This window comes from Chionomys nivalis, chromosome 10 (assembly GCF_950005125.1).
Source record: "Chionomys nivalis chromosome 10, mChiNiv1.1, whole genome shotgun sequence".
In the NCBI taxonomy this organism is placed as follows: domain Eukaryota; kingdom Metazoa; phylum Chordata; class Mammalia; order Rodentia; family Cricetidae; genus Chionomys; species Chionomys nivalis.
The window spans coordinates 46,239,194-46,264,780 of NC_080095.1; the positions used below are offsets into that span (position 1 = coordinate 46,239,194).

At 36.2% G+C, this 25,587-nt stretch overlaps 1 protein-coding gene across 15 annotated transcripts in view; it reads right to left on the reverse strand.

Annotated features, from left to right (window-relative positions):
• Gphn (gephyrin) overlaps positions 1 to 25,587 on the reverse strand; it is a 334,228-nt gene that overhangs the window by 183,623 nt on the left and 125,018 nt on the right. For 8 of the 15 annotated variants that reach the window (XM_057782361.1, XM_057782358.1, XM_057782353.1 and 5 more), the window contains exon 5: positions 16,578 to 16,616. The exons of the other annotated variants lie outside the window; for them this stretch is intronic. In XM_057782361.1, the coding sequence (XP_057638344.1) occupies positions 16,578 to 16,616 (39 nt within the window). The remainder of the gene's footprint in view (positions 1 to 16,577; positions 16,617 to 25,587) is intronic. 15 annotated transcript variants of the gene reach the window in all.

Genomic DNA, 25,587 nt, shown 5'->3' on the forward strand with positions numbered 1-25,587 from the left:
TAATTTTAACTTTAAAATGCATCTTTTCCATATAACATTATAATCTATTCTGGGTTATTTTCTCTTTTTAAAATGACTGGTATGGCAAAAACTTCAATATCTGTAAAGTTATACAATGCTGCTACAGAGATACTGTCTAAGAGAAGGGGTTGGATCTATTGCATCACACTGTACAGTGGGTAACACCTAGCATATGCTCAATAAACATTAGTGGATCACAGAAATACATATATACAGTTATCTAGATTTGAGAAGAAAAAATTTAAGCTTTCTAAACTTCCATGTATTTAAGAATAAAATATACCATGACCTCTTAAAAGGATGATGAGAGTGAGAAGTCATAAATAAATTACCTAATATACACGAGGGACTCATGCAAAGTTAAGTGTTTTCTGTCACTGTTTTCCAGTTCAATGTGCAACCGAATAGTTTTGATTGTATCAGATAGATTAACAGAGATAATAGGAAACCATACAAACTTATAACCAGTAGTTGAGAAGCAGAAATGAACATAGAAAATTTATAACAATAACACAAATGTAAGAGCACTGGTTATTGAAGAAAAGGGAGACTTTGATCTTTAGGAGTAAAAAGCAAAGTAAGTTGTGGATTGGAAAGACAAAAAAACAGGGCAAGAGCTGGTGCAAGCTCTATAGCCATAAATGGAAAAGTACAAGAAGGCATAAGATAAGAGAATAAAACCAAACAGAATAAAACAAGACAAAGTACTCTAGGGCATTAGAAAACCCAAGCAGAAGAGTGGTTGTAAGAAAACACCTTTAATTATGCATAGTAGTAAAACATAGGAAGAACCATCTGTGTCTGCTAATGTGTATATATAAACTGTTATCAGTGCTAAAAAGATGTTATTAAAACTTTGAGATTATTTACATAATTATATTATGGTACTATTTCAAACTTTGGTAATCATACACTCTTAATTTGATTAGCAAATTCTTTTCCTTAAAAAAATATAGTATTTTGATTTCAGATAATGCTTTAAAATAGTCGGTGGCAAAATAATCAGGGTTAGGTAACATGTACCTACTTTCTTTGAACAAGGTATTTAAATTAAATTTGTAAATTTTTATATTTTTTTTTTCTGCTTGAATTGTTTTGGACAAGGTTTTGTTATGTGGCCCAAGTAGGTCTTAAAATCCTATGCCCCAGCCTTCTAAATGCAGGGTTGCAGGCATATGGCATCATGTTCAGACTTCAAATATATTCCTAACAATGAAATTTTAACTCGCCATGAAAAACTGACCATTTCCTTTATTCTTTACATGTTGGTGGTATAGTGGAAAGCATAAACACCTCCCTTTATTTTTTTGAGGACAACATTAAAGTTAAAAAGACCTTTCTAAGATTGCTAATTTTTATAACCTGAGAAAGTGTATCATAAACAATGGAAAATTCTTGATGAAATTCATGCTCACTTTTAAACTTTACTGGAACATTAATTCTAAAAAGCTGTTGATAAAAACATATGACTTTTAATACTAATAGAATAATACATAATAACTAAATCCAAATACGTGCAAATGTAAAGTGACTCTGATGTAGATTTACATAATAATAATAAATAATGGTGAGATTACTTGTGAGCTATTATTTATAAGTTACATTGGTATAGATTATAGTATATTGACACAAGTTTAAATTATATTTGTTGTATTGAATATACCCCATTTCTGTTTACAATATTTGTGCACCTATGCAAAGTTATTTTGTCATTTTGTATGTATGCATGTTTCTATTTCTGCTTAAGATGCAATTTTAGCACTATATATTTCTACCTCTGATTAAGATATTTATATATTGTTTACATTTTGAGGTCATTGTCCTTATTTGCTGCACATTTGTTTAAAGAGTGTTTAATCTTTTAATATAAAGCCTTAGTCTTTAAGTTACATAGGTATTAAGAATTACATATTTGTCATACTTTTATGACAAAAGACTAATCAGGTTCTTTACATGCATAGAGATTGTATTTCACATAGATAGGTAATTTTCAAAAACTTCAAAGAACTGTAGAATATGGATTTAAATGACTTATAATTCTGTTGGCATGAGGCATGATTGCTCCTGGCAGGACCGATTTATTCCTTAGAGAATGTTGGACACCAAAGACACTCCACTTGGAGCTTGTTTTCTTCTTGGCAAAACTGGTCTCTGGGCAAAGAACTGTCCCCTGCCTTGACTACTGACAAAAAGTACAGTGTCCAGACTGAACAAGCAGGATACAAGCAAAAAGACTGCCAAACCTTGCCAAGACAGGGTAAGATGGTTTTTCAAATTTTCCTGCCTCAGAAAATGATCTGTCAGTTACTCTAGGCCTTAGCCAAAGTTGGTTGCCCCAACACTGCAAATGAGTCTTTGGTTGATTGCCCAGGTAGCCAGTTGTCCTTTTTATTTCTTGCACCTTTTGGAAGTTGCTTGATTGCACTTCCTGTTTATTCAAGTAATATTATTTCCCTTCTCAGGTCTTTGATGGTGTTGAAGACTAAAGAGTCATAGTTACTTTCCTCTCATGACTTAGCCAAGCCATTTTTAATATAAAACTTAGACTCCTTAGGAAAGGATAACTATTAAAACATTTAACATATGTTTCTTGTTTGATGTTGTTCATGCTGGCTGTAATTCTAATTTTTATGTAAGTTTTTGCCTCTTCTTTCCCCTGGACAATACTTAATATTCATTCTTTCTATATTGTTTTGTATTAGGCTTTGAATTCTCTTATTTAGACAAAAGGGGGAGGTGCTGTGGGAACTCCTTCAGCCAACAGTCTTTAATATACCAGCCCACTTTGGGTGTGTCTCTTGTACTATAAATGCAGACGAAATGCATGCACATGCCTCTTGACCACTGGATTTGGTTACATTTTCCCAGCACACACAGAGGAATGTGGCTCTACCCTTATTGTGAGTTTATCCCCAAATAAATAAACCTTTGTTATACTCCATTCTTGGTTATTGTGGAACTCTTTTGTATGCAACATGACTCCATGAAAAACTTTTAGTGTAGTGCTTTTACTTGTTTATGTAGATACACTCTTATTAAGAGTCTGAAAAAAATTTTACTTGTATTCACATGCTTGTTACTTGACTAGGTAGATATAATACAAAATCTAGTAATGATTACTACAATTCCATGTGGTGAGTAAATAACCATAAACCACAAAAACACACCAGACAATGGCTGTTGATAACTTTGTTACGTCATCAAGGTGAAATGTGGTTAGGGTTAACAGTTCTCAAACTTTAATGTGCATTAGAATCTTCTAGAAACCTTGCTATATTATAGATTTCTTGGGCTTCACTCTCATATACTTCAATTCATAATGAATGGATAGGTTATCAGAATTGTTATTTCAAACAATTTTCAGGTGATTCTATCATACTTATGGAACAGAGAACCTAAACAACAAAGAGGACCCTAAGAGAGACATACATGGATCAAATCTACATGGGAAGTAGAAAAACACAAGATCTCCTGAGTAAACTGGGAGCATGGGATCATGGGAGAGGGTATAAGGGGAGAGGAGATGAGGGTATGCTTTTAAAACATACATATGGTGGTCAGAGAACACTTTGAGAGTCTCTAAATGTTGGAATAATATATAATTAAATCAAATTTAATACCTATCTCACAATACAAGAATTGTGTAATATGTAAGATGCCGTACCCCTTGAATAAAAAAAAAAAGGCATGACTACTCCTAAGAGGCTGAGTTTTATTATAGATATAAGGGAGAAGATGGAGACAGACAGAAACAGAGACATGGGAGAGTTCAGAGTGAACATACCTAGCCAGCTGAGCCGGGCCCTGTGAGGATAGGGAAGAAGGGGGAGCAGACAACCAGGAATGGCAGCCAAGAGACCAAAAGGACCACATAACCAAAATGACTGGGTTATATACAGATCAGAGAAGCTAGCAGAAAAGAAGGCCCAGTACAATCCCTGGGCTAGAATTTAGGGTGGGCATGCCAGTCAAGAGGATCTAATAACAGGTAGGGACCAAGGGAGAATGGCCTGCCAGAGTCTGCTTTGATATGTTAATAAGCACCCCATTTAGTCTTCTAGTCTGGGTTTGAGACATAACACCCCTAATATCCTGACTTTAACATAGAAATTAGAAATTTAATAACAAACTTGTTCATAAAATCAGTTTTTCCTACAGGTGGTTGGTCACCTAACTTTGAAGTTAACTACCATTTTTGAGAAGCATCTAAATGCCTTTTATCTCTTTCACAAAATGTCTTATTTTTGATCAGAAGGCAATAGAGGAGAAAAAAATACAGGAGAAAATTTCTTTTAGTTTCTAATATCTTTTAAAGAAAACTGCTACCTCTGACGTGAAAGGATTTATACATGTAATATAGTATTACAGATATTAAGCAGCCAGAGAAAATTTCATTCCCGAGCATTTGAAGAATCAGATCTCAGGAGTGTTAGATCTAGCTGATAAAAACAGAAAATAATCTTAATTTTTATAAGTATACAATATTATGTCAGATTAAAAAGCATTCTGAAAAGGAACGTTGGAGGAGTCACTGTCATCCTGTACCCACTGGCAAGCTCACTAAGTTCCAATGGAGAGTTCCAAACCCATGGTCACACAAATGGCACCTGGCTAACTGCAGTGGATAACAAAGCAAAACAAAGACAAGAATGTGAGACAGGGATCTACACTAATAAGAGGGGTTGGCAAGGGAGGTAGGACTTTAAGGAGGATGGTAAGTGTTTGAATGGAAGCTTCACGCCAGCCACTGGCATTCATATATCCAAAGAGTCTCGAAGGTATGATGGGAGTTTCATCCCACCCCTGGCATCCACATATCCAAAGAGTCTGGAATGTTGAGGTGTAAGCCTCACCCTAGCCTCTGGCATCCATATATTCAAGAGTCTGTAAAGTTTGGATGGAAGTTTCACCACAGTCCCTAGCATTCATATATCCAAAGAGTCTGGAATGTTCAGGTGGAAACTCCACCCCAAGCCCCCTCCCTCATCTCTCTCCAAACCCTACTGCATCTCAGAGCTCTTCAAACAATAATTCCTCCTGTATTTAAAGCGTCCCCCAGAAAACAAGCACGTGGTTTTCAGGTGTTTCCTCCCTGGGGGCTGGAAAGCCATCTGGGAACCTGGTATCCATTAAACCAGGGCTGTTTCTAATTCGGTTTGACGTGATCTGATCTGATCTGATATGATATGATCTGTATTATTGCATCAGTGGAGAGGCTTATGGGGTGCAGAAAGTTCTCAGTGAGAATATCAGAATACATTATATACTCTGTGAAATACTCAGTAAAAATTTAATTACTAAACAGCATTCTAAAGCAAAATAAAGTTTGGGGTTACTTTGCATTTATAAATAACCAAATACCTAACTAGAAAACTTGTATCAATTTGAAACCTGCCAAATAGCTGCTAAATAGAAATACAGTAGTAGTTTTGTTCCAATTCTTCAATTTGAGGATGTTTACTATCTTTTAAAAGTTATTATTCTAATTTTGCCTGGCATTCTTGTCTACTTCCCATAGCCAGGAGGATAACTATATGTTTTTCCTTGGGCTCACCCTCTTATTTAGCTTCTTTAGGATCACAAATTATAGACTCAGTGGCCCCTATCCACGGCTAGAAACCAATTATGAGTGAGTACATCCCATGATCTTCTTTTTGGGTCTGGGTTACCTCACTCAGGATAGTATTTTCTATTTCCATCCATTTGCATGCAAAATTCGAGAAGTCATTGTTTTTTACCGCAGAGTAGTACTCTAATGTATATATATTCCACACTTTCTTCATCCATTCTTCCATTGAAGAACATCTAGGTTGATGGAGGAAGGTCATTGGTTAAATAATAAAGAAACTGCCTAGGCCCATTTATAGGCCAGCCCTTAGGTGGGTGGAGTAAACAGACAGGATGCTGGGAGAAAGAAGCCGAGTAAGGAGTCGCCATGATTCTCCCACTCCAGACAGACGCAGGTTAAGATCCTCCCTGGTAAGCCAGCTCGTGGTACTACACAGAATATTAGAAATGGGTTAGATCAATATGTAAGAGCTAGCCAATAAGAGGCCGGAACTAATGGGCCAGGCAGTGTTTAAAAGAATACAGTTTCTGTGTAATTATTTCGGGGCATAAGCTAGCCAATGCGGGCAGCCGGGTGCCGGGGACGCAGCCCCGCCGCTCCCACTGCAACAGAGTGGCGCCCAGCGTGATAATGAACTCCACGTCAAACCTGAGAGGGCTTGAAAAGGAGAGAGAGAGAATTTAAGACAGCTTTTTGCTGTTTCTGGGTTGCGTGCCGCAAAGAAATTGTCCTGACTCAGCACCAGGAAAAAACTGGCTGTTTTAAAATGCCGGCTTTCTGGGCTGTGCCGCCATTGCAATCTCTGTCTGGCTCCTGTGGGAGACAGAGCTTTTGAACGTAGCATTTGGAGTAAAGTGCTACGATTTGTTTGATGGCAACTAGACTCACTGTGTGCCTAAAAGGAAGTCATTTTGTGCTGCGGCTCAGAGGCACAAACAGCTCCACCATGCTACTGGTGCAGTGTACAAGGATCAGAGGCACGAGCGGCTTCGCCATGTTGGACTGGGTGGGGCAAGCAAGCAGTACCTGTTTTTGTTAGCGATTTAAAAGCACAAAACAAAGTGCTCCTGGATAGTAAAAAAATTAGATTCACAATAGAACTGATTCAGACACTGTTGGATGAATGTACGTAGGCTTGAGAGAGAGAGAAAAATATATATAAAGAATAAAGTTAATGTCTTAAAAAAAGGGTAAAGTCTTTAAAGAGGCAGAGTACAGATAGTTGTAGATTAAAAGAAATAAAGAAAAATAAGCCACGTAAAAATGGAAAATTCACAGAGAGTCTGGATTATGTACATTGTGTTTTCTTTAAAATTTTTGACTGTAAAGGAGCTAAGTGCAGAGAGACATTTCATTATATGGGCTGCCAAGCTAAACCAGAATGGATATAAGGGTATTATGATTTCAGAATATGGGTCTAAGGATATAATGCTTTGGAGAGGGTCTTTTGTTTTCACAGAGGATAAGACTCTGTGGATTGCGTCTATCCCGATATGGTATGATAGACCACGCCCTCCTGAAAGGTTGCTGTGAACACCTTCAGAAAATTACTTCACTCAACTGCCGACTGAGATGACCCTGACACACAGGTTACACCATGAAAGATCTGAATACAGCGCCCCCATTCAGCAGGAAGCAGTTTGGAGAGAAAAACTGCGCCCATGTTCCCAAATATTGTTTATAAATGTTCTTTTACATTTAAAGGGGGATATGATATAGATATAAATAATTTGCATTGGTGTGGATTTGAAGGTCAATTTTGTTATATGTATATGCATATTTCTAATCTTGATTAAGGTATTGTGATTGTATAGTTCATTTAAAAATGTAATGTATATAGGTTGTTAATGGATAATCATCAATAATTGTCAAGCTTTTAGTCATGTTAGTTAGATTTTCTAGATGTGCATAGATATATTTCAGCTAGATAGGCATTCTTCATATCTTTCAAAGACTGCAGAATATGGCATTTAATGTTTTAATAACTTAGGTCTTTTCATGACAATGAGACACGTCTGCTCCTGGCAGTACCAATCTACTTTGAAGATGGGCATCGAAGAGGATCCTTATGGAGTTTGATAGCCATTTGAGCAAGAAACTGCTCTTGCCTGGACTATTGCATAAACTGGACACAGAGAACCCTCAGAGAGAGGACTGCTGAACTTGCCTAAAGGTGAGATGATCTTTTGGGAGTCTTGATTTATGAAAGAGTCTACGAGACATTCTGCAGGACACAGCAGATAGTGACTGAACTGTCTTTGAAATTTCCTGCTTCATGGAGATGTCTGCTGAACACTATGGGCCTGAAGGCCGAAGATGGATGCCCCAACAGTACAAAAGAACTTTGGGTGACAGTCCAGGCAGTGAGATGTCTCTGTCATTTCTAAAATTTTAAAAGTTACTTATTTCTTGTTTACTTGGGTAATATTATATCCTTCTGGAGTCTTTGATGGAGTTGAAGAATGGATAGATAGTTATAGTTTTCCTTAGTTATGATAAAAGATAAAATAGATATAAATATTGTAACTGTAATTCTTGCTTGATAACTGTTTTGCTATATGTAATCTTACTATGTTAAAATGAAAGCCATTTTTTTGTTTAAACAGAAAAAGGGGAAATGATGGAGGAAGGTCATTGGTTAAATAATAAAGAAACTGCCTAGGCCCATTTATAGGCCAGCCCTTAGGTGGGTGGAGTAAACAGACAGGATGCTGGGAGAAAGAAGCCGAGTAAGGAGTCGCCATGATTCTCCCACTCCAGACAGACGCAGGTTAAGAGCCTCCCTGGTAAGCCAGCTCGTGGTACTACACAGAATATTAGAAATGGGTTAGATCAATATGTAAGAGCTAGCCAATAAGAGGCCGGAACTAATGGGCCAGGCAGTGTTTAAAAGAATACAGTTTCTGTGTAATTATTTCGGGGCATAAGCTAGCCAATGCGGGCGGCTGGGTGCTGGGGACGCAGCCCTGTCGCTCTTATTACTACACTAGGTTGCTTCCAGGTTCTGCCTATTACAAATAATGCTGCTATGAACATAGTTGAACAAATGCTTTTGTCATATGATAGGGCATCTCTTGGGTATATTCCCAAGAGTGGTATTGCTGGGTCCAGGGGTAGGTTGATCCCAAATTTCCTGAGAAACCGCCACACTGCTTTCCAAAGTGGTTGCACAAGTTTGCATTCCCACCAGCAATCTTGGGGGTGGGGTGGGATGGGGGTAAGGGGAGATGGGGAGAGAAAAGTGTGAAGGAGAGGATGAGGGGAACTTGGGGAAACGGGATGATTGGGGATATAGGAAGGTTGAAAAGGTGAGCAGGGAAGCACATATCTTAGTTAAGGGAGCCACCTAAGGGTTGGCAAGAGACTTGAACCTGGAGTGGCTACCTGGTGCCAGGGCAATGTCCCCAGTTATTTCCTTGGGCAGCTGAGGATAGGGAACCTGAAATGACCCTATCCTATAGCCATACTGATGAATATCTTGCATATCACCATAGAACCTTCATCTAGCGATGGATTGAGATAGAGACAGAGGCCCACACTGGAGCACCGGACTGAGCTCGCAAGGTCCTAACGAGGAGCAGAAGGAGGGAGAACATGAGCAAGGAAGGCAGGACCACGAGGGGTGCACCCACCCACTGAGACAGTGGGTCTGATCTATTGGGAGCTCACCAAGGCCAGCTGGACTGTGACTGAAAAAGCATGGGATAAAACCGGACTCTCTGAACATGGCGGACAATGATAGCTGATGAGAGGCCAAGGACAATGGCATGGGGTTTTGATCCTACTTCATGTTCTGGCTTTGTGGGAGCCTAGACAGTTTGGATGTTCACCTTCCTAGACCTGGATGGAGTGGGGAAGACCTTGGACTTTCCACAGGGCAGGGAACCCTGACTGCTCTTGGGGCTGGAGAGGGAGAAGAGGAGTGGGGGGAGGGGGAGAGGGGCAGGAGGAGGGGGAGGGAAATGGGAGGCGGGGAGGAGGCGGAAAATTTTTTTTTCAATAAAAAAAGAAAAAAAAGAAAGAAAAAAAAAAGAAAAATAGAAAAAAAAAAAAGCCAGCCTGGTCTACAGAGCAAGTTCCAGGACAATGAAGGCTACACAGAGAACCTTGTCTTGAAAAACAACAAATAAACAAATAACTATTTTTTAAAAGCTTAAAAAAAGTTATTATTCTATTTATTTGTGTGTGATTTTATGTGTGGAGCACACATTTCATGGCATCCAAGATGAGTTTAATGAACAACTTTTGGGAGTTGATTCTCCTCTTCCATTATGTCATTCTGTGTGACTCTGGGATCTCAGGCTTGGTGGTAAATGTATTTATCTGCTGAAGCATCATGCTGTCCTGATTTACTATCTTTTAATGGTCTCTTTATTACCAGTCTGACTTCTTTTTTTAGCCACAGTTAGTTTTTTTTTATATCACTACTAACATATAGAAATGTGTATGTGTGCTTGTGTGTGTCTGTATAAATATATGAAAAAGGAACTAAGATATCAGGAGATATAGGAATTGCTTACTAGTGCCTGTTACTATTCATTGCTATACACCAAAAAAAAGGATGGGTTAATCTTGTACTACTAAATGCTCACAGAAGGAAGGCTACATTGTAATCACATTGTTTGCAAGATCCTAAATATCCTGGAGTACTACTTGGTAGAGAAATGGGGAGGAAGAAAAATTAGATAATTATTAGTTTGTCAGAGAATATTTATTCAAATGAATATACCAACTTTAAAGAATTGGGAGGGTTATTTTAAAATGAAATATAAAAGATTTTGATACTTTATAAGGATGAAATATTAGCATAGATTGACTATCACACAAAGAAAACATACAACAGTGCTTTCGGTTTCTTTAAAATTAAAATAGGAGTTCAAAGATCACAAGAAGACAGAATAATCACTGCAAATAAAACTATTAGTCTTACATTTCTACATTATGTATATATATACATATTAGCACTGTCTTCTCTGTTTAAAAAGTGATTTTCTGAGTGAATACAAGAATAATCTTTTAAACTAATTTATTAATGCTAAAATATGCTAAATATGGATGTAAATTCCATTTTAGTGTTTTTCTCTTGACAAGGAAATTCTGATCTCTCTATACTTATATTACTAAAATAAAAACATTAGTAGGACAATCAGAAAGATGAAAACATAGGTGATTAAAAATTATTCTACAATTTTTTTAAAAAAATCAGAACTCAAGTTTGAGTACACATTAATACAAAGAGGAGAAATAGATCCCAAGTTTACACGACTAGTTTATTAAACACATAATAAAATCTACTGAATATGTCTGAACTTTTTCACATCAGGAATTCAAGCAAGTTTTAAATGATGAGAAACTCTTAAAAAGTGTCACCAACTACTAGAATAAGAGGGCACAGTAGAGTGAGAGTGAAAGATTTCTTACTGTGTTTGAAATTATATTTAAGCACAATTTCCTGAATATTAGCTATTAATCTACTATTTATTCTTCTACTATCCAGTTAGTATAACTCACTTCGAATTATGCCATCTACTTATAGCCAACAATACAATATCTAATCTGTTATGATTTAATTAGCTATAAAATTAAAAAGACTTAAGACATGCAGTGGTAGTGCATGTCTTTAATTCCAGCATTCAGGAGACAGAGGCAGATGGATCTTAAGGTCAACCTGGTCTACAAAGTGAGTTAGTTCCCAGTACAATCAGAACTGTTACACAGAAAAACCCTGTCTTGATAACTAAAACAAAACAACAAACGCCCCCAAAAGAAAAGAAACTTAAAATTAAAGAGACTTCCAGAGTATCTCTATTTGCAAATGATGTGATAATATGTAAGTGACCCTAAAAATTCTACCTGAAACTCCTACAGCTGATGAACACTTTAAGTGGCAGGATACAAAAATTAATAATCAGGGCACAATTTACTGTTCAACCTTACAGGTCCTTTGAGTAAGTATTATGGCTTGTCTATCAGCATGTATAGAGGCCAGGGAAAACTTTGGATATCTTCTACCACTGTTTAAATTTTTGAGACAAAATTTCTTACTGAACCTGAAGCATTCACTTTAGGATGGGTTGGCTAGCCAGTAAGCTGCAGTAATCAACATGCTTCTGGACCCTCACCACTGGGGTTAAAGTAAAACAACATTTATCACATCAAGCTCTTATGTGGGTGTTTATGATTCAAACTCATGTCCTTTACCTACTGAGCCATCTCCTCAGTCCAGAAGGCATTCTTCTTTCTGAATCAGTGAGGCTTAGAGAAGTGAAATGATTACTTTACATGGAAACGTTCTGACTTTGAATATTTTTCTTCAAGAATCAGAATTATAAGAAAAAATTCAAAATGCAGTAGATGATACTAAAAATGGTTGTTAAATTTTATTCTTCTCCTTGAAAACAATCTGTTTTCTGTGTTAGTTAATTAAGGAGACTTAGTTGGTAAAGGGTAGAAAAACAAAATTAACCCCAACAAAGTCTGAATAATAAGTGTTTCTTCAAAATATTTTTATCCTATGATAGGGCATCTCTTGGGTATATTCCCAAGAGTGGTATTACTGGATCTTGGGGTAGGTTGATCCCAAATTTCCTGAGAAATCGCCACACACTGATTTCCAAAGTGGTTGCACAAGTTTGCATTCCCACCAGCAATGGATGAGTGTGCCCCTTACTCCACAACCTCTCCAGCAAAGGCTATCATTGGTGTTTTTGATTTTAGCCATTCTGACAGGTGTAAGATGGTATCTCAAAGATGTTTTAATTTGCATTTCCCTTATCGCTAAGGAGGCTGAGCAAGGAAGTCAGGACCACGAGGGGTGCACCCACCCACGGTGACAGTGGAACTGATCTATTGGGAGCCCACCAAGGCCAGCTGGACTGGGACTGAATAAGCATGGGTTGAAACTGGACTCTCTGAACAAGGCGGACAATGAAGGCTGCTGAGAAGCCAAGGACAATGGCACTAGGTTTTGATCCTAATACATGAACTGGCTTTGTGGGAGCTTAGCCTGTTTGGATGCTCACCTTCCTGGACCTAGATAGAAGTGGGAGGACCTTGGTCTTCCAGCAGGGCAGGGAATTTGGACTGCTCTTCAGTATCGAGAGGGAGGGGGAATGGAGTGAGGGGAGGAGAAGAGGAGTGGGGATAGAGGAAGGGGAGTGGGGGGAGGGGGCAATATGTGGGAGGAGGGAAAGGGAAATGGGAAACGGGGAGCAGGTGGAAATTTTAATTAAAAAAGAATAAAAATAAATAAATAAAAAGATAAAAAATTTTTTATCCTTATAAATAATTATTTTAAATATTCCAGTTCTAAAACTTTGAAGACAAAGACTATCTCTAACTTAATTTCTTTAAGTCTTGGCACTATGGTATAGAATTAGACTTGGCATCAACAGAATCAACATTTCTAAGAACTCACTGAGGCGGCATGCACAGGATCTACACAGGTCTGTACCAGAAGGAGTCCTAGAGCTAAAAGAAGGGAACATGTGTCACCATCTATAACCCAGAATCAATCTCCAATTGATATCCATTTGCGAATGAAAATTTATTCCAAGGGAATTTCAGTGGGGGAAACAAACTACTTTTAAGGGCAAGCAGCACACCCAGAAGTTAATGGCCAACAGAAAACAAACTCAATGAGATCACCAGAGGTTACTGTCTCAATGTCACATGGGTCTCTAAATCTATATCTGTTTCTTGTGTCTTTTCTTGGGTTCCTTTCCTTATGTTTGTTTTGTACTATTCCAATGCGTTAGTTTTGTTCTACCTGATTATCCCTTAGAAGCATGTTTGTTTTCTAGTAAGAGACAGAAAGCGGGTGGATTCGGATGGTAGAGAAGATGGGGGGGGGGGGAAGAAACTGAAAGAAGTAGAGGGAGGGGAAACTGTAATCAGAATATATTGTATATGAAAAAAATTTTCATTAGAAGAAAAATATTAGATTTTGCTCATACTGTGTTATACATACACAAAGGGTTGAAATCCATAATCTTAGAGCTGTTTTAGCAAGGTCTTTGTAAGTATATTTGGTGTCCAGGATAAAAGATGAGTTAAAATGATGGCTGCTCTAAATACAACTGTGTTTCCTCATCTGTGACCTTCAATGAAACCTTCTCTTTCAAATAACTCCACTTACATTACTTGATTTGAAATACACCATTCTCTTGTTTAAAAAAAAAAAACTTTTAATCTTCTTTAGTATTATTCTTGCTGTATCTAAAGCACTCAAGACCTATGTAACTTCATTCTTTTATTGATAAAATATAGAAACTTTAAAATCTTAAAACATGGCCTTTTAAAGCTTGTCCAAAAGTTTATTTCTTCTTTTAACACCACAGTATCCAGTATCCTGGACTCACCTACTTTTCACGTTTGTTATGTAATTTTCCTGACTCTTTGCTATTAATTTCTTCCTATGCATACTTCTGGTGGTAGAACCAAAGGAACTGTGGAAAAAAATACTTGTACACCAATATTCACAGAAGCAACGTTGCTAATAGTCAGAAAGCAGACACAACCCAAGTGACTACTCAACACCTGAACTGATACAGTTTGGCATATACAAAGGATGGAAAAGGAGAATGGACTTCTGATAAATGTTACCTCATGGAACCTTAAGAACATTATGTTAAGTGAAACAAAACAGATGACAAAAAAATGTGTGTTTACATTTAGATGAAGTACATAGAATAGCCGAATTGATAAAATATAAAATAAAGTTTGCCATAGTCTAGAGATGGGATATTGGGAATTTTAGTGTTCATATAAATAAATAAATATAAAAGTATATATTTTTACATTTATATATATGTATTTCTTATTTTGGATGATTCTGCAACAAACAATGGTAATGATTGTATAAATGCCAATGAAAAATACTAATACCAATGATTTTCATACTTAAATGATAAATTTTAAACAATATGCTTTTTTTGTTTTTTTTCTTTGCTTATTTGTTTTTGTTTTTATTTTTTCCCTTTTTTGAGACAGGGTCTCATTGTGTGGCTCTCTCTTGGCCTGGCCTGGAACTCATTATGCAGACCAGACTTGCTTCGAACTCACAGATCTGCCTCTGCCTCCCAAAAGCTAGGCTTAAGGAATGCACCAGAAAGCACTGTTTTGACATCCCTAAAGTGACCTTTTCCTTCACACTAATTTGCTTTAATAACGCAGAAATCTTAAAAATATCCTATCGATACTTTTTCCATAGTCTCTAATGTTATCTCTTTCTTTTAAGGTTTTCCTCTATCACATTTGTTTTAATAAAATTGAATATGAACACATAATTTTCACATTTCAAGCATAATGATACTGTATGTATAAAGGACATGTAAAATTTACACATACACATGTACATGCACTTGTGAACACCCCATGTTATGTCTCTTCTTAGACTTGCAAACTCTACAAAATCATCTGATTGTAATATTTGGTTTTTTATGTCAACATACTACTACAAAATTCACAGCACAAAATATTTTTTTGGATGCCAAGCACTTTGTAAAGAATTGAAAATGTAAATTTCAAATCTTCACTCACACACAAGAAAAGAAGTTATAAAGAAGGGAAAGATGGATATACTAAAGGATCTCTAAATCACCAGGGAGACTAAGAAATTATATTCTCCAAAGAAAAAGGAGAGCAAAACTGAAAGCTACACTATTTGAATTACGAAGAAACAAAAAAAATAATTAATACTTTTAAAGTTTCAAAAATTCTTCTGATCTTACTTAAAAGATAAAATTCAATTGTTTTGTAGAAATTTTTGAGAAATTAGGTAAAATAAACTAAGAAATAAATTTTTAACATGGAAAAATTAATGAAAGATTCCACACACAAGAAAACAATACCTATAACATGATGTTGAAAGATAACTGAGGCAAGGATGATGCATTTTTAAAAAAATCCTTAAAAAAAAGAGAAGAATGATGGTTTGTATTAAAAAGCAAAAATAACAGGTGGTAGTTGAATTTTAAATCAGCTTAGGAGTAAACAGAACTGGGCTGTTAAATAACAAAGCATTTTCCTATTTTTAAGACATGTTTGGACAATACGCAGGCAAAATTTTCCTTGGAAGTAATTTCTGATCAGTGTTAGAGACAACTGGGGAACAATGCCAGTGATTCATTAGATGCAGAGAAATATAAAGGAGGCAGTAGGAACTAACCAGCAAGTCACAAATTCAGCGGAGATGAAAGCCATGACTCAAATAAAATAATGGTGCAGCCAATGGGAGCAAATAGGAAGATGAGACGATAGTCAGGCAACCGAGTCAGCAGTCCAATACAGTGGCACAAGGCATTTGGAGCAGAAGTACTAAATAATCTGTACCTATTTACAATATTATAAGCATAATAGACAGGGCAAAATCAGGCAGGCAGATGGAGAACTTAGTAGGCCACAGTATTGGAGAATGGTAGAGGGGCAGATAGACAATGCTGGGCAGTCTAAAATGCTAGAATAGCAGATGGATATGGAGGGACCAGGCCATTTGCTAATGGGTAAAGCACCAATGAGTGGAGACACAAATTGTCCAGCAGATGAAATTAGGCAAAAAGAAGAGAAAATCCAAAAGCAATCAAGCAGGAAGACAGGACAGTAGAGAAGCAATGGCAGACCATCAGAAGCAGTAGAGGAAAGTAATGACAAGTTGTCAGCAGGGGAACAAAACACCATTCAGGAAAAGATGAGACTGAGCAGTGAAAACAGTCCCTGAATTGGGTGTCTCCATCTAGGAAATAATTCATAAAGTGCGTATGAGAATCCACAAGAGAATAGCACACAAATGGAAACAGCAGATGGATCTGAACTCTATTGCCCAGGGATACAGAATGACCCTAGAACATAGATAGATACATAACAATCCACAAGGAAATTAAATAGATGGGAAAATGGGTCCAAGCATTTTTTATGATGATAAAATAAATCAAAACACTAAAAAGTATTAATCTGGAAATGATTGGCTGGGATTGAAGTCTTCGCTTACCCCTTTCTGGAGCCCACAAAATGGGAATGTTGGGAATTTCTGCAGCAGAAAAACAGAAGAGAAAAGGGATTTCTGATTCCCAGTTTGAGGAAAGCAGGTCAAATTTAGGGCTCTATGAACTGGTTCAGGGAAAGAAGAACCAGCCTGAACCTTCTCTTCCTCAGAATCAAACCACTTCTGAGGTCTGAGAAAGGTTTAGGAAGCCCTCAACCCATCATTCCCCACAACCTCCCCTTTCACACTTACCTCCAGTGCAAACAGTTTCCAGCAAGGAGGTACTTAGGAAAATTCACATCAAGGCAAAATTTGAGGATGGTCAACTAATGGTATTTTCTGTTTAGGTCAAGGTTCTGATTCATTGGGATTCCTTCCATTCTTTATGAGTAAGCAGAGGGGATAATTTCTAGAAACTATCTACCTTTTAAAAAGTGGGTTAGGGAAAAAAAACAACAGGGGCCAGTAAAATCAATAAATAGACATTAATTCTAGCTAATAGGTTGGTGATCCCATCATTTGTCTTAGATTTTAATTACTATCAATGATTCAGAAATTTTGCAGACATTTTCTTTGAGCTCCAAGGCAGTTCACATTTCTGTGACTGAAGTAAAAGCCCTAATTTAAATCACTATGTCTATCTTTTCTTCACTCTTCTTTATTTCAATAAACGGAATTTCACAATTCATTCCTCAAATCACAAAAGCCAAATCCTGCCTCTTTTACTTGACTTCTCTCACTCTTACTTCTTTCGAAGTATATCAACTAGCTAGGCATGGTGGCCAAAGCCTTTAATTCTAGCACCTGAGAGGCTAAGGCAGGAGAATCATGCGCTTATGGAGAGCCAGGATTAAACAGTGAAATCTTGGCCTTAAAACGAACTTTTCCTGTCTCCTGCCATCCTCTCCTCCCTCTCCTCTCCTCCCCAAGCCTCTAATTTTGTTTTCTCTCCCCTCCTTCTTCTGATCTAAGTGACTCTCTTTGTTTTCACCTACACTATATTAATTGCCTCCCAACTAGTTTCCTATTAAAATATAAGCCAGTTACCCTATACCTCTACTCTATCACACTAAAGGGACATAATAATTCTACATGATTTATTCCTCTTTATTCCTTTAGGTCATTGCTTAAATGTCATCTTCCTTAAAGAATGGCCTATTTTAATTACATTGATTTTTCCTGCCTAGACTATTAATCATCCTTCCTGGGTGTATTTTGATCCATAGAATTTATCAATAATATTGTGCATTACTTATTTTCTTAGGTTTATGCTTCATCTTCAAGAGTTTCTATATAAGACCTTTTAGTAAATTTATTGTGAACTTTTGTATCTTTATGATAAATATAATGGAGACCTTTAACAAACATTAAAATGAATTTATTGATGCTGTAGGCATGTTGGGGGTAGGGTGTGCACACATGAGCTGCAGAATAAAATGGAAGTCAGAGTACAACTTTCTGGAGCCAGCGCTCTTCTTCCACCACACGGGTTTAAATAAAACTCCTCAGGCTTGGTGGTATGTGCCTTTCCCCTGTAAGCCACTTCACTGACCCATCATAGGGAAATTCTCCTCTGTATCTTTAACATCATGAAAAGCACATGTATATTATACACTCAAGTTGAGGAAGCTAAATTTCTTGGGAGTATTCTTTTTCATTGATTTTTAGAGACAGGGTTCCTATCAGTAACAGAATTGGAACTGGCTGTCCTGGAACTCACAGAGATCTGTTTGCCTCTGCCTTACAAGTACTGGTATTAAAGGTGTGTGCCACCACTGCCCAACAGGATTCTTTTTCTTAATCTCAAAGTCTAAGAGTATTCTGAAAGCTCACACATATTTTGAGTTTGTAGGTTAGCAGATAAGGATACTAGTACCAAAGGGTAGGAGATCTCTAACATGAGGGTTAGTAAATTACATCCTAGAAACCAGACTCTGCCTATTGCATGTTTTCTCAGATTGCCAGTAATCATCTTTACTGATTGAGAATCATCTTTACATTTTAAAATGATTCAAACAAAATAATAAAATAGCCTTTAAAGTAAAGTAAAAACTGTATATGAAAGTTAAACTTTAGTGATTACAACAATTTTATAAAATATAGTCATCCTCCATCAATCACTTGTAAACCTCTACTGATTACATATTCTCAAATTATTTGTTTATTTCTTGTGCCATCTGGGGCACATTTAACCTCCTTTTCTGACCCAAAGTTTCCAGTAGTTTCTGTAAAGGTAGCTTAGTGGTAACAAATTCCTTAAACTTGTTTTTATTATGTAAAATGTTTCTTTCTCCTTTGATTATGACTGATATAACCTTTCTTGGTACAGTAGCTTGGGCTAGCATCTGTGCTCTTTCAGGATTTGTAGAACATCAGTTCTGATATGTCTGCCTTTATATGTGACTTGACCTTACTCTGCTAAAGTTTTCAATATCCTTTTTTTTTTATTGTTGTTCTGTACATTTAGTATTTTGATTATTATGTGACATGGGGTTTTCTTTTTTGGTCTGGTCTATTTGGTGTTCTGTCTGCCTCTTGTACCTGGATAAATATCTCTTCTATTAGATTTGGGAATTTTCAATCATTTATAATACCTATAGCTACTTTTGTGCTATAGGGATGTCAGAATTGGGTGACATAAACTATATAGTTTCTGGAAATGCTTTGCCATCTGTGTCTTAAAAAGTAAGTTTGATATCCAAAGATATTTTATATTCATAAGACAAAGGATAAAACATAATCCGAATAAAGCTACGACAAATTGTTAATGTTATCAGTGATGTACCTTGGAGGGAAGGTGTGTTTATACGAGTATTTGCTTTGAATATTATATAAAAGCTGTCTCACACTCTTCTAAATAGTACCTATTTCTGACAGTGATATTCATCTTCCACAAAAAAGAATGCCATCTTAATGATGCACGTATCAGTAAGCTTTAAAAATGGCAAGGCAGTAAATGAAAAAAGGAAACAGGACCTATAAACAGTTTCACATCTGTCATATAATTATCCAAACTCCTGACTATACTATAATAATGTGTATGATGTGAATATTTAAAAATCACCAGTGGAGTTATTATTCAGCAATACCACTACAAAAAGGCTATGTGTAAAATGGAGTCCTGAATAGCAAGCAAGAAATACATTACAGTAAAAATGATACATTATAAGAATACTAAATCTAACAACAGTTTTTGTGTAATTTAGATTTTTTGGAACCTATTTCACCTACCTCAAATATTTAACCTTCATGCCAAATAATTCTACTCTTTGGAAAATTCTGTACAGAACCACTTCTTAGTAGTGACCTATCTTTTTCCTCCATAAAGTCCAATCCTGAGGACTGTCACATACAAGAATATTAAGTTATTTGCTGCAAACTAATGGAAAGAAGTGAAGAATATGAGGGGTAGACAACAAAATTGTCTCAATGACAACCATCACTACAGTCTCTTCATTCTTGGAAAATTATTTTTTATGTAAATTAAACCTCTTAGAATTCTTAACTGCTTCTTCTGCATTTTTGTTTTTATATTTGGTCAAACTTTCCCAGTGAAGTTAAACAGGTAACAGTAAACTTTCATACATTTTTTTGCTTTCTTCTAAGCATCCTTTGAAGGAACATATCCCTTCTGACAATTCTTACCTGTGTGCTATTAATAATATTTGAAATTGAAAATTCCAGCACATTGGCTAATTGTTTCATTTCATACATATCTATTTTATTTTTAGTTATATGTATGGATGTGTGTCTGTGCACAAGAGTGCAGGTGCTCACAGAGGCCAGAGGTATCGGATCCTCCTGGAGTTGTAGTCACAGGCAATTGACCCAATATGAAAAGAAATAAACACGGGTCCTTTGCACGATCTTAACCCCTGAACCATTTCTCCAGCCACTCTTTTATATTTAATAGCAGGTATGCTTTTGCTATGTTCTATTATAAGTAAATAACACTGACATAATTATTAGAATCATCCCAAATAATTTTGTCTCTGAATCCATTTTATCAATTCCTATCAGGTCTATATCATGTAATAACATAAAATCATAAATAACGCTGTCACTTTAAAAAAAGTGATACTATTTTGAGTTCATGGTAATATATGTGTGTATACATTTGTTGAAACTATAATAGTTTGTGTTAGACCAATATTATATTTTATAGTTATAGATGATATCGAATATAGATTAATTTACATTATTGATTTCTGTCTGTAATCAGACTGAAAAGAATATTCTCAAGTCTTATAGTAAGACTATGTCTCTAGCTAAATCTGTGTTTAGTGTTAATATCAACCAAATGCATATTGCTATCTTGTTTTTAATTATATTAACATGCATCTTGTGAGACTATTCTGTTATTCTAGCATCTATTCTTTTATAACAATTCATGTATGTTGGGGAATATTATTTTAAGGTGTTTGACTCTGTGAAGCTGTGATTCTTTGCCTGTCTAAAATACTTGATAGTCCTAATAAACAGGCTAACTGCCAATAGCAAGGCAGGAGCAAGGATAGGTGGGATTGGCAGAGAGGATAAATAGGAGAAATCTGGAAGAGGAGGAGTAAGGAGAGAACAAGGAGAGGAGGACTGGAGCCAGCCACACAGCAACACAGACAGCCACGGAGTAAGTAGGAAAGGAAGACATACAAAAGTAAGAAAAGAAAAAACCCAAGAGGGGAAAAATAGGATGATTTAAGTTAAGAAAGGCTGGCAAGAAATCAGCCAAGCTAAGGTTCTACGTGTGCTTTATTTGGGAGCTGGGTGGTGGGCCCCTCAAAAAGCCAAAAGAAAAAAACATCACACACATTTGTACAAGTGTTAGCTGGAAAGTAATGTCATCCATTTGTACACTCTAATAAATTCAGGATAAAATGAGCATGTAGCAGGTCCACTCTGTTGTTTCCTTTGCCTCTTCTACAACTACACTTTTGTGGTTAGCATGCTCAGCTTTTCTTTTTCCTCTTCAGGGAAGTCTTTTCAATATTTAATGAACCATTATTCACTTATGTTTCAAGCTAAAGCTCTGTTGATAGTGCAGATAATATTAAAAGGAAAGTAGGTATAGTTATTATACATGTCTGCAATCCCAGATACTTGGGAGGCTAAAGCAGGAAGACTGATTTAGTTCAAGAGTCCCAAGATAGCATGGACAACAGAGTGAGGTAAATACTACTTGGGGAGCTAGCTGTGGTTTGGATATGATTTCTTCTCTCAAGAGTTCATATGTTAGAGGCTTTTCATTACTGGGATGATACTGGGTTATGATATGAAACTTTTAAAAAGTGGAAACTAGTGGGTGGGGTACTGAGACTACGGGTCTTCCTGCCCTCAAAGGAGAACCGAAAAGCCCTTGCTTGTCCTTTAAGATCTCCTCAGGTTGTGTTGTTTCATAAGCCTGAATTGCTTTCTGCCCGGCAATATGAACTCTTAATCTCATTTACATTCTTGTTATGATTCTATCCATTATTAGACCCACATTAGAGGCAAGACCAATAGCTACCAAACCTTTACTTTCAATTTTTTACACTGTGAGCTAAATAAATATCCATTTAATAAGTTACACAAATCAAGGTGTTCCTTTTATATTAACAAATAATGAATGAAAAAAAGCTTATTTATACTACCTCACATAATTATTCTACGAGTTAAGCACTCAGAGTTCATCATGAACATAAGAAAACTAGGTACAAAAAGTATATTTTGCATAAACTGCATAAAGTCACATACTAGTAAAATGTGGTTCTAAGACTTAAATTCAAAAAACACTGTTTTGTCCACATTGTCTTAAAAATAGCTACAAGGGCAACATTACAATTCTAGGAAGAATGTCAATTAGAAAGCAAGTATTCCATAATTTGCATGATCTCTCTTCCCTAGGAGTGCATTATGAAATCTTAGAACACATTCTTCCATGGAAAAAATATGCCATTAAAGCATATATTTAAGAAAACTGAGGATGTCAGGTGGTGTTGGCGCACGCCTTTAATTCTAGCACGTAGGAGGCAGAGGCAGGTGGATCTCTGTGAGTTCAAAGCCAACCTGGTCTAAGCAACAAAGAAATCCTGTCTCAAAAACAAACAAAACAAACAAAACAAAACAAAAAAACAAAAACCCCCAAAAAACCCATAACCAAAACAAACACACACAAAAAAAAAACAAAAAAGAAAAGAAAGCTGAAGACATTATTTTATTTGTGAATTGTTTACATATAAAATGACTGAGATTACCTCATTTCCCAAATTCTGATGTAAGAGGCAATGCCTATTTTTGTCTTAAATTATATGTATTAATCAGTTATTTTGATCATATTCACTCTCAACTTGTCCCTTTAATTCCTCCCAAATCTACACTCACCTCTACCTCCTGTCCTTCCCAACTTTAAGTCTCTTTCTTTATTAAATTCAATAACTCAGCAAATCCAATTTATTTTGTCTATATTCTTCTAGATGTTTCCCATTCACTAGGACAACATGGCCAATTTATCAAGGTGCATACCCTTAAAGAAAACTAGTTCCCTTCTCTGAGAAGCCACCAACTTAGATAAGGGTTGGGGCTCATGAACCCCTCCCTAAACTATGCTATAATGTTAATTAGCTTCATCTTGTACATGTCTTGTGAAGAGAACCACACCTGCTGCGAATTCATAGGTGCAGTGTTTCTATTAGTTTTGGAAGACACTGTCTAGACATAATGTATTTTTCCATCTTTAATGTTGTTAAGTTGTATAGAAGACTTTCGTTTTGATGGCTTTAACTGGAAACTCAACTTTAATTAGCATATTTAAGTGCTTCTATGCCTTTAAAGGTATAGAATTAAAGATAATTCTATGCCTTTAATTTTTCCACTGGCCTTATTTTTCAATTGTGCTTTTCTTTTTGAAGAATAGGCTGAGGAAAGGGCATCAATTCAGAGAAAGTTTGTGGCTGGTCGAAAAGATTAATGAAAAGGTAATTAAAAAAAAAAGTTGAAGATAGGGGGAGAAAATATTGTATTCCTTGACTTATACCATTATACAAAATTAATATTTTCTTATGCATAGCCAAAAGCAGCACAATAAAACAAGTAGGTAAGTCATAATGTGGTCAACTTAATATGTTTGGGTTTTCAATCAATAAGGATTCTTCCACCAATGAAAGTTCACGAACAAATACTGATTCAGATCTTCAGGCAAAAGATGGGGAATGATAAAAGGAACATGTTCAGGATTTACACCCGAAGGTCCTTAGTTTCCTGAAACTCTGATACTGTGATTTCTTCATAATTACAAACAGCAATTTTACAGAATCAGTATTTATTGATTGTCTTGATTCTTGAAGGTACAGACTGAGATTCACAAAGAAATCAACAAAATTGAAATGTACAAGTAATAATGAGAACAGTTACTAGACTGGCAGACTAAATCAGGACACTTCTTTTCTTCCTTCCTTTGTTCTTTTGTCCCTCCTTCCAGTCTCCCCCATTGTCAGAACTCATGTCTAAGGCCTTCATCATGGTAGGCAAGCACGTTACTTCTGAATTATGATCACACACAATGCCTCCCACTTTAAAAATGAGGGTGTAAAAATATTTCTCAAAAATAAACAATTTGACTTGTTTGTTGATACATACTTGAGAAATGTGAAATTAGACTGGGCCCATGCTGTGTGTGCATTTATGGTATTTGCATGTGTGCATGAAGTTCAATGTCCGGTGTTTGTCCCTACTGCTCTCCACTTTATCTAACAAGACAGGGCCTCTTGCTGAATCTTGACCTTGTTGATTTAGGAAGACAATTTGATCAGCATGCTTTAGAGAGTCTCCTGTTTGTGCCTGAACAGACTAGGATTACATCATCATGACCCTCTTTATGGGGTTCTAGATATCTGAACTTAGACTGCCATGCTTTATGAAGCAGGAACTTTACCAACTAGGCAATCTCTCTAACTCCAAGGGTACAATTTTAGGTTTGGGAGGCATGATCTTAATGTCTTATTTGGAGATAATGTATTTATAAGTTGTTGTTTCTAAGTAATCTCTCAATTATGACGATTACTTTTTGCTATTTCTACATTGTTCTCCTGTAAGCATTCTAAAACACACATTAAGTCTAGATTATTCATTCTTATACACAATGTTATGTCCTCTGCTCTACGCAGGAAGATTTGAAATTTATATTCATATTAACAGTCCTCATAAATTTAACTTCTTTCTTATTACCATCAGTAATACCTTCCTCTCTCCATATTTGAAACCGATTTCTACCATTTTAAATTATAAAATACTCAAGTGTTTTGTAAAAGAAAATCTTTTGGCTTGACTTGGTAGCATATTTTTGGTATCAGATATATATTGTTATGATTTGTCATGTAACTATATACTTTAGCACTAAGCTCAGCAAAGCTCAAGGTGCTTCATAACTATTTGTAAAGTTTAATAAAATCAAGGAGTGAAGTAATTAGCAGTGTAGAAGCTCATACATATGTTTGAGTTCTGAAATAGAACTATTTTTTCAAAAACTGCTGTTTTTCAAAATTAATTTGAGACTCTACCAATAAAGATGGCTTCTACCGTTTCTGCCAATGTAAGAGCCATATATCAAAACATCATATAGTATGTAATAATCATGCATGCTCGTGTATATGGGTGCACTAGCCCATGAAGACGTGTGGAGGCCAAGGCCAGCATCAGGTATCTTCCTCTATTGCTCTACACCACATTTTTGAGGTTGGTACTGAACCTGGAGCTACTCATATATGGTAGATGGACTGGCCAATGAGCTCCCTAGATCTGCCATCTACACCACCACCAATCCCAATGATTGGTTTATAGGTATTTGCTGTTGTATCTATCTTTTATATAACTTTTATATGAGTGACAGGGATCTGTACTCAGGTTTTCATGCTTACGAAGCAAGTTCATCACTGATTGAGCCATTTCCCCAGCCCTGTGTTTGTGTTTTCATACGAGTCAATGATAAATTAATTTAGTTGGTAGCCATTGATAAAAAGCTATCTTTTCACACACCAAAGTCATT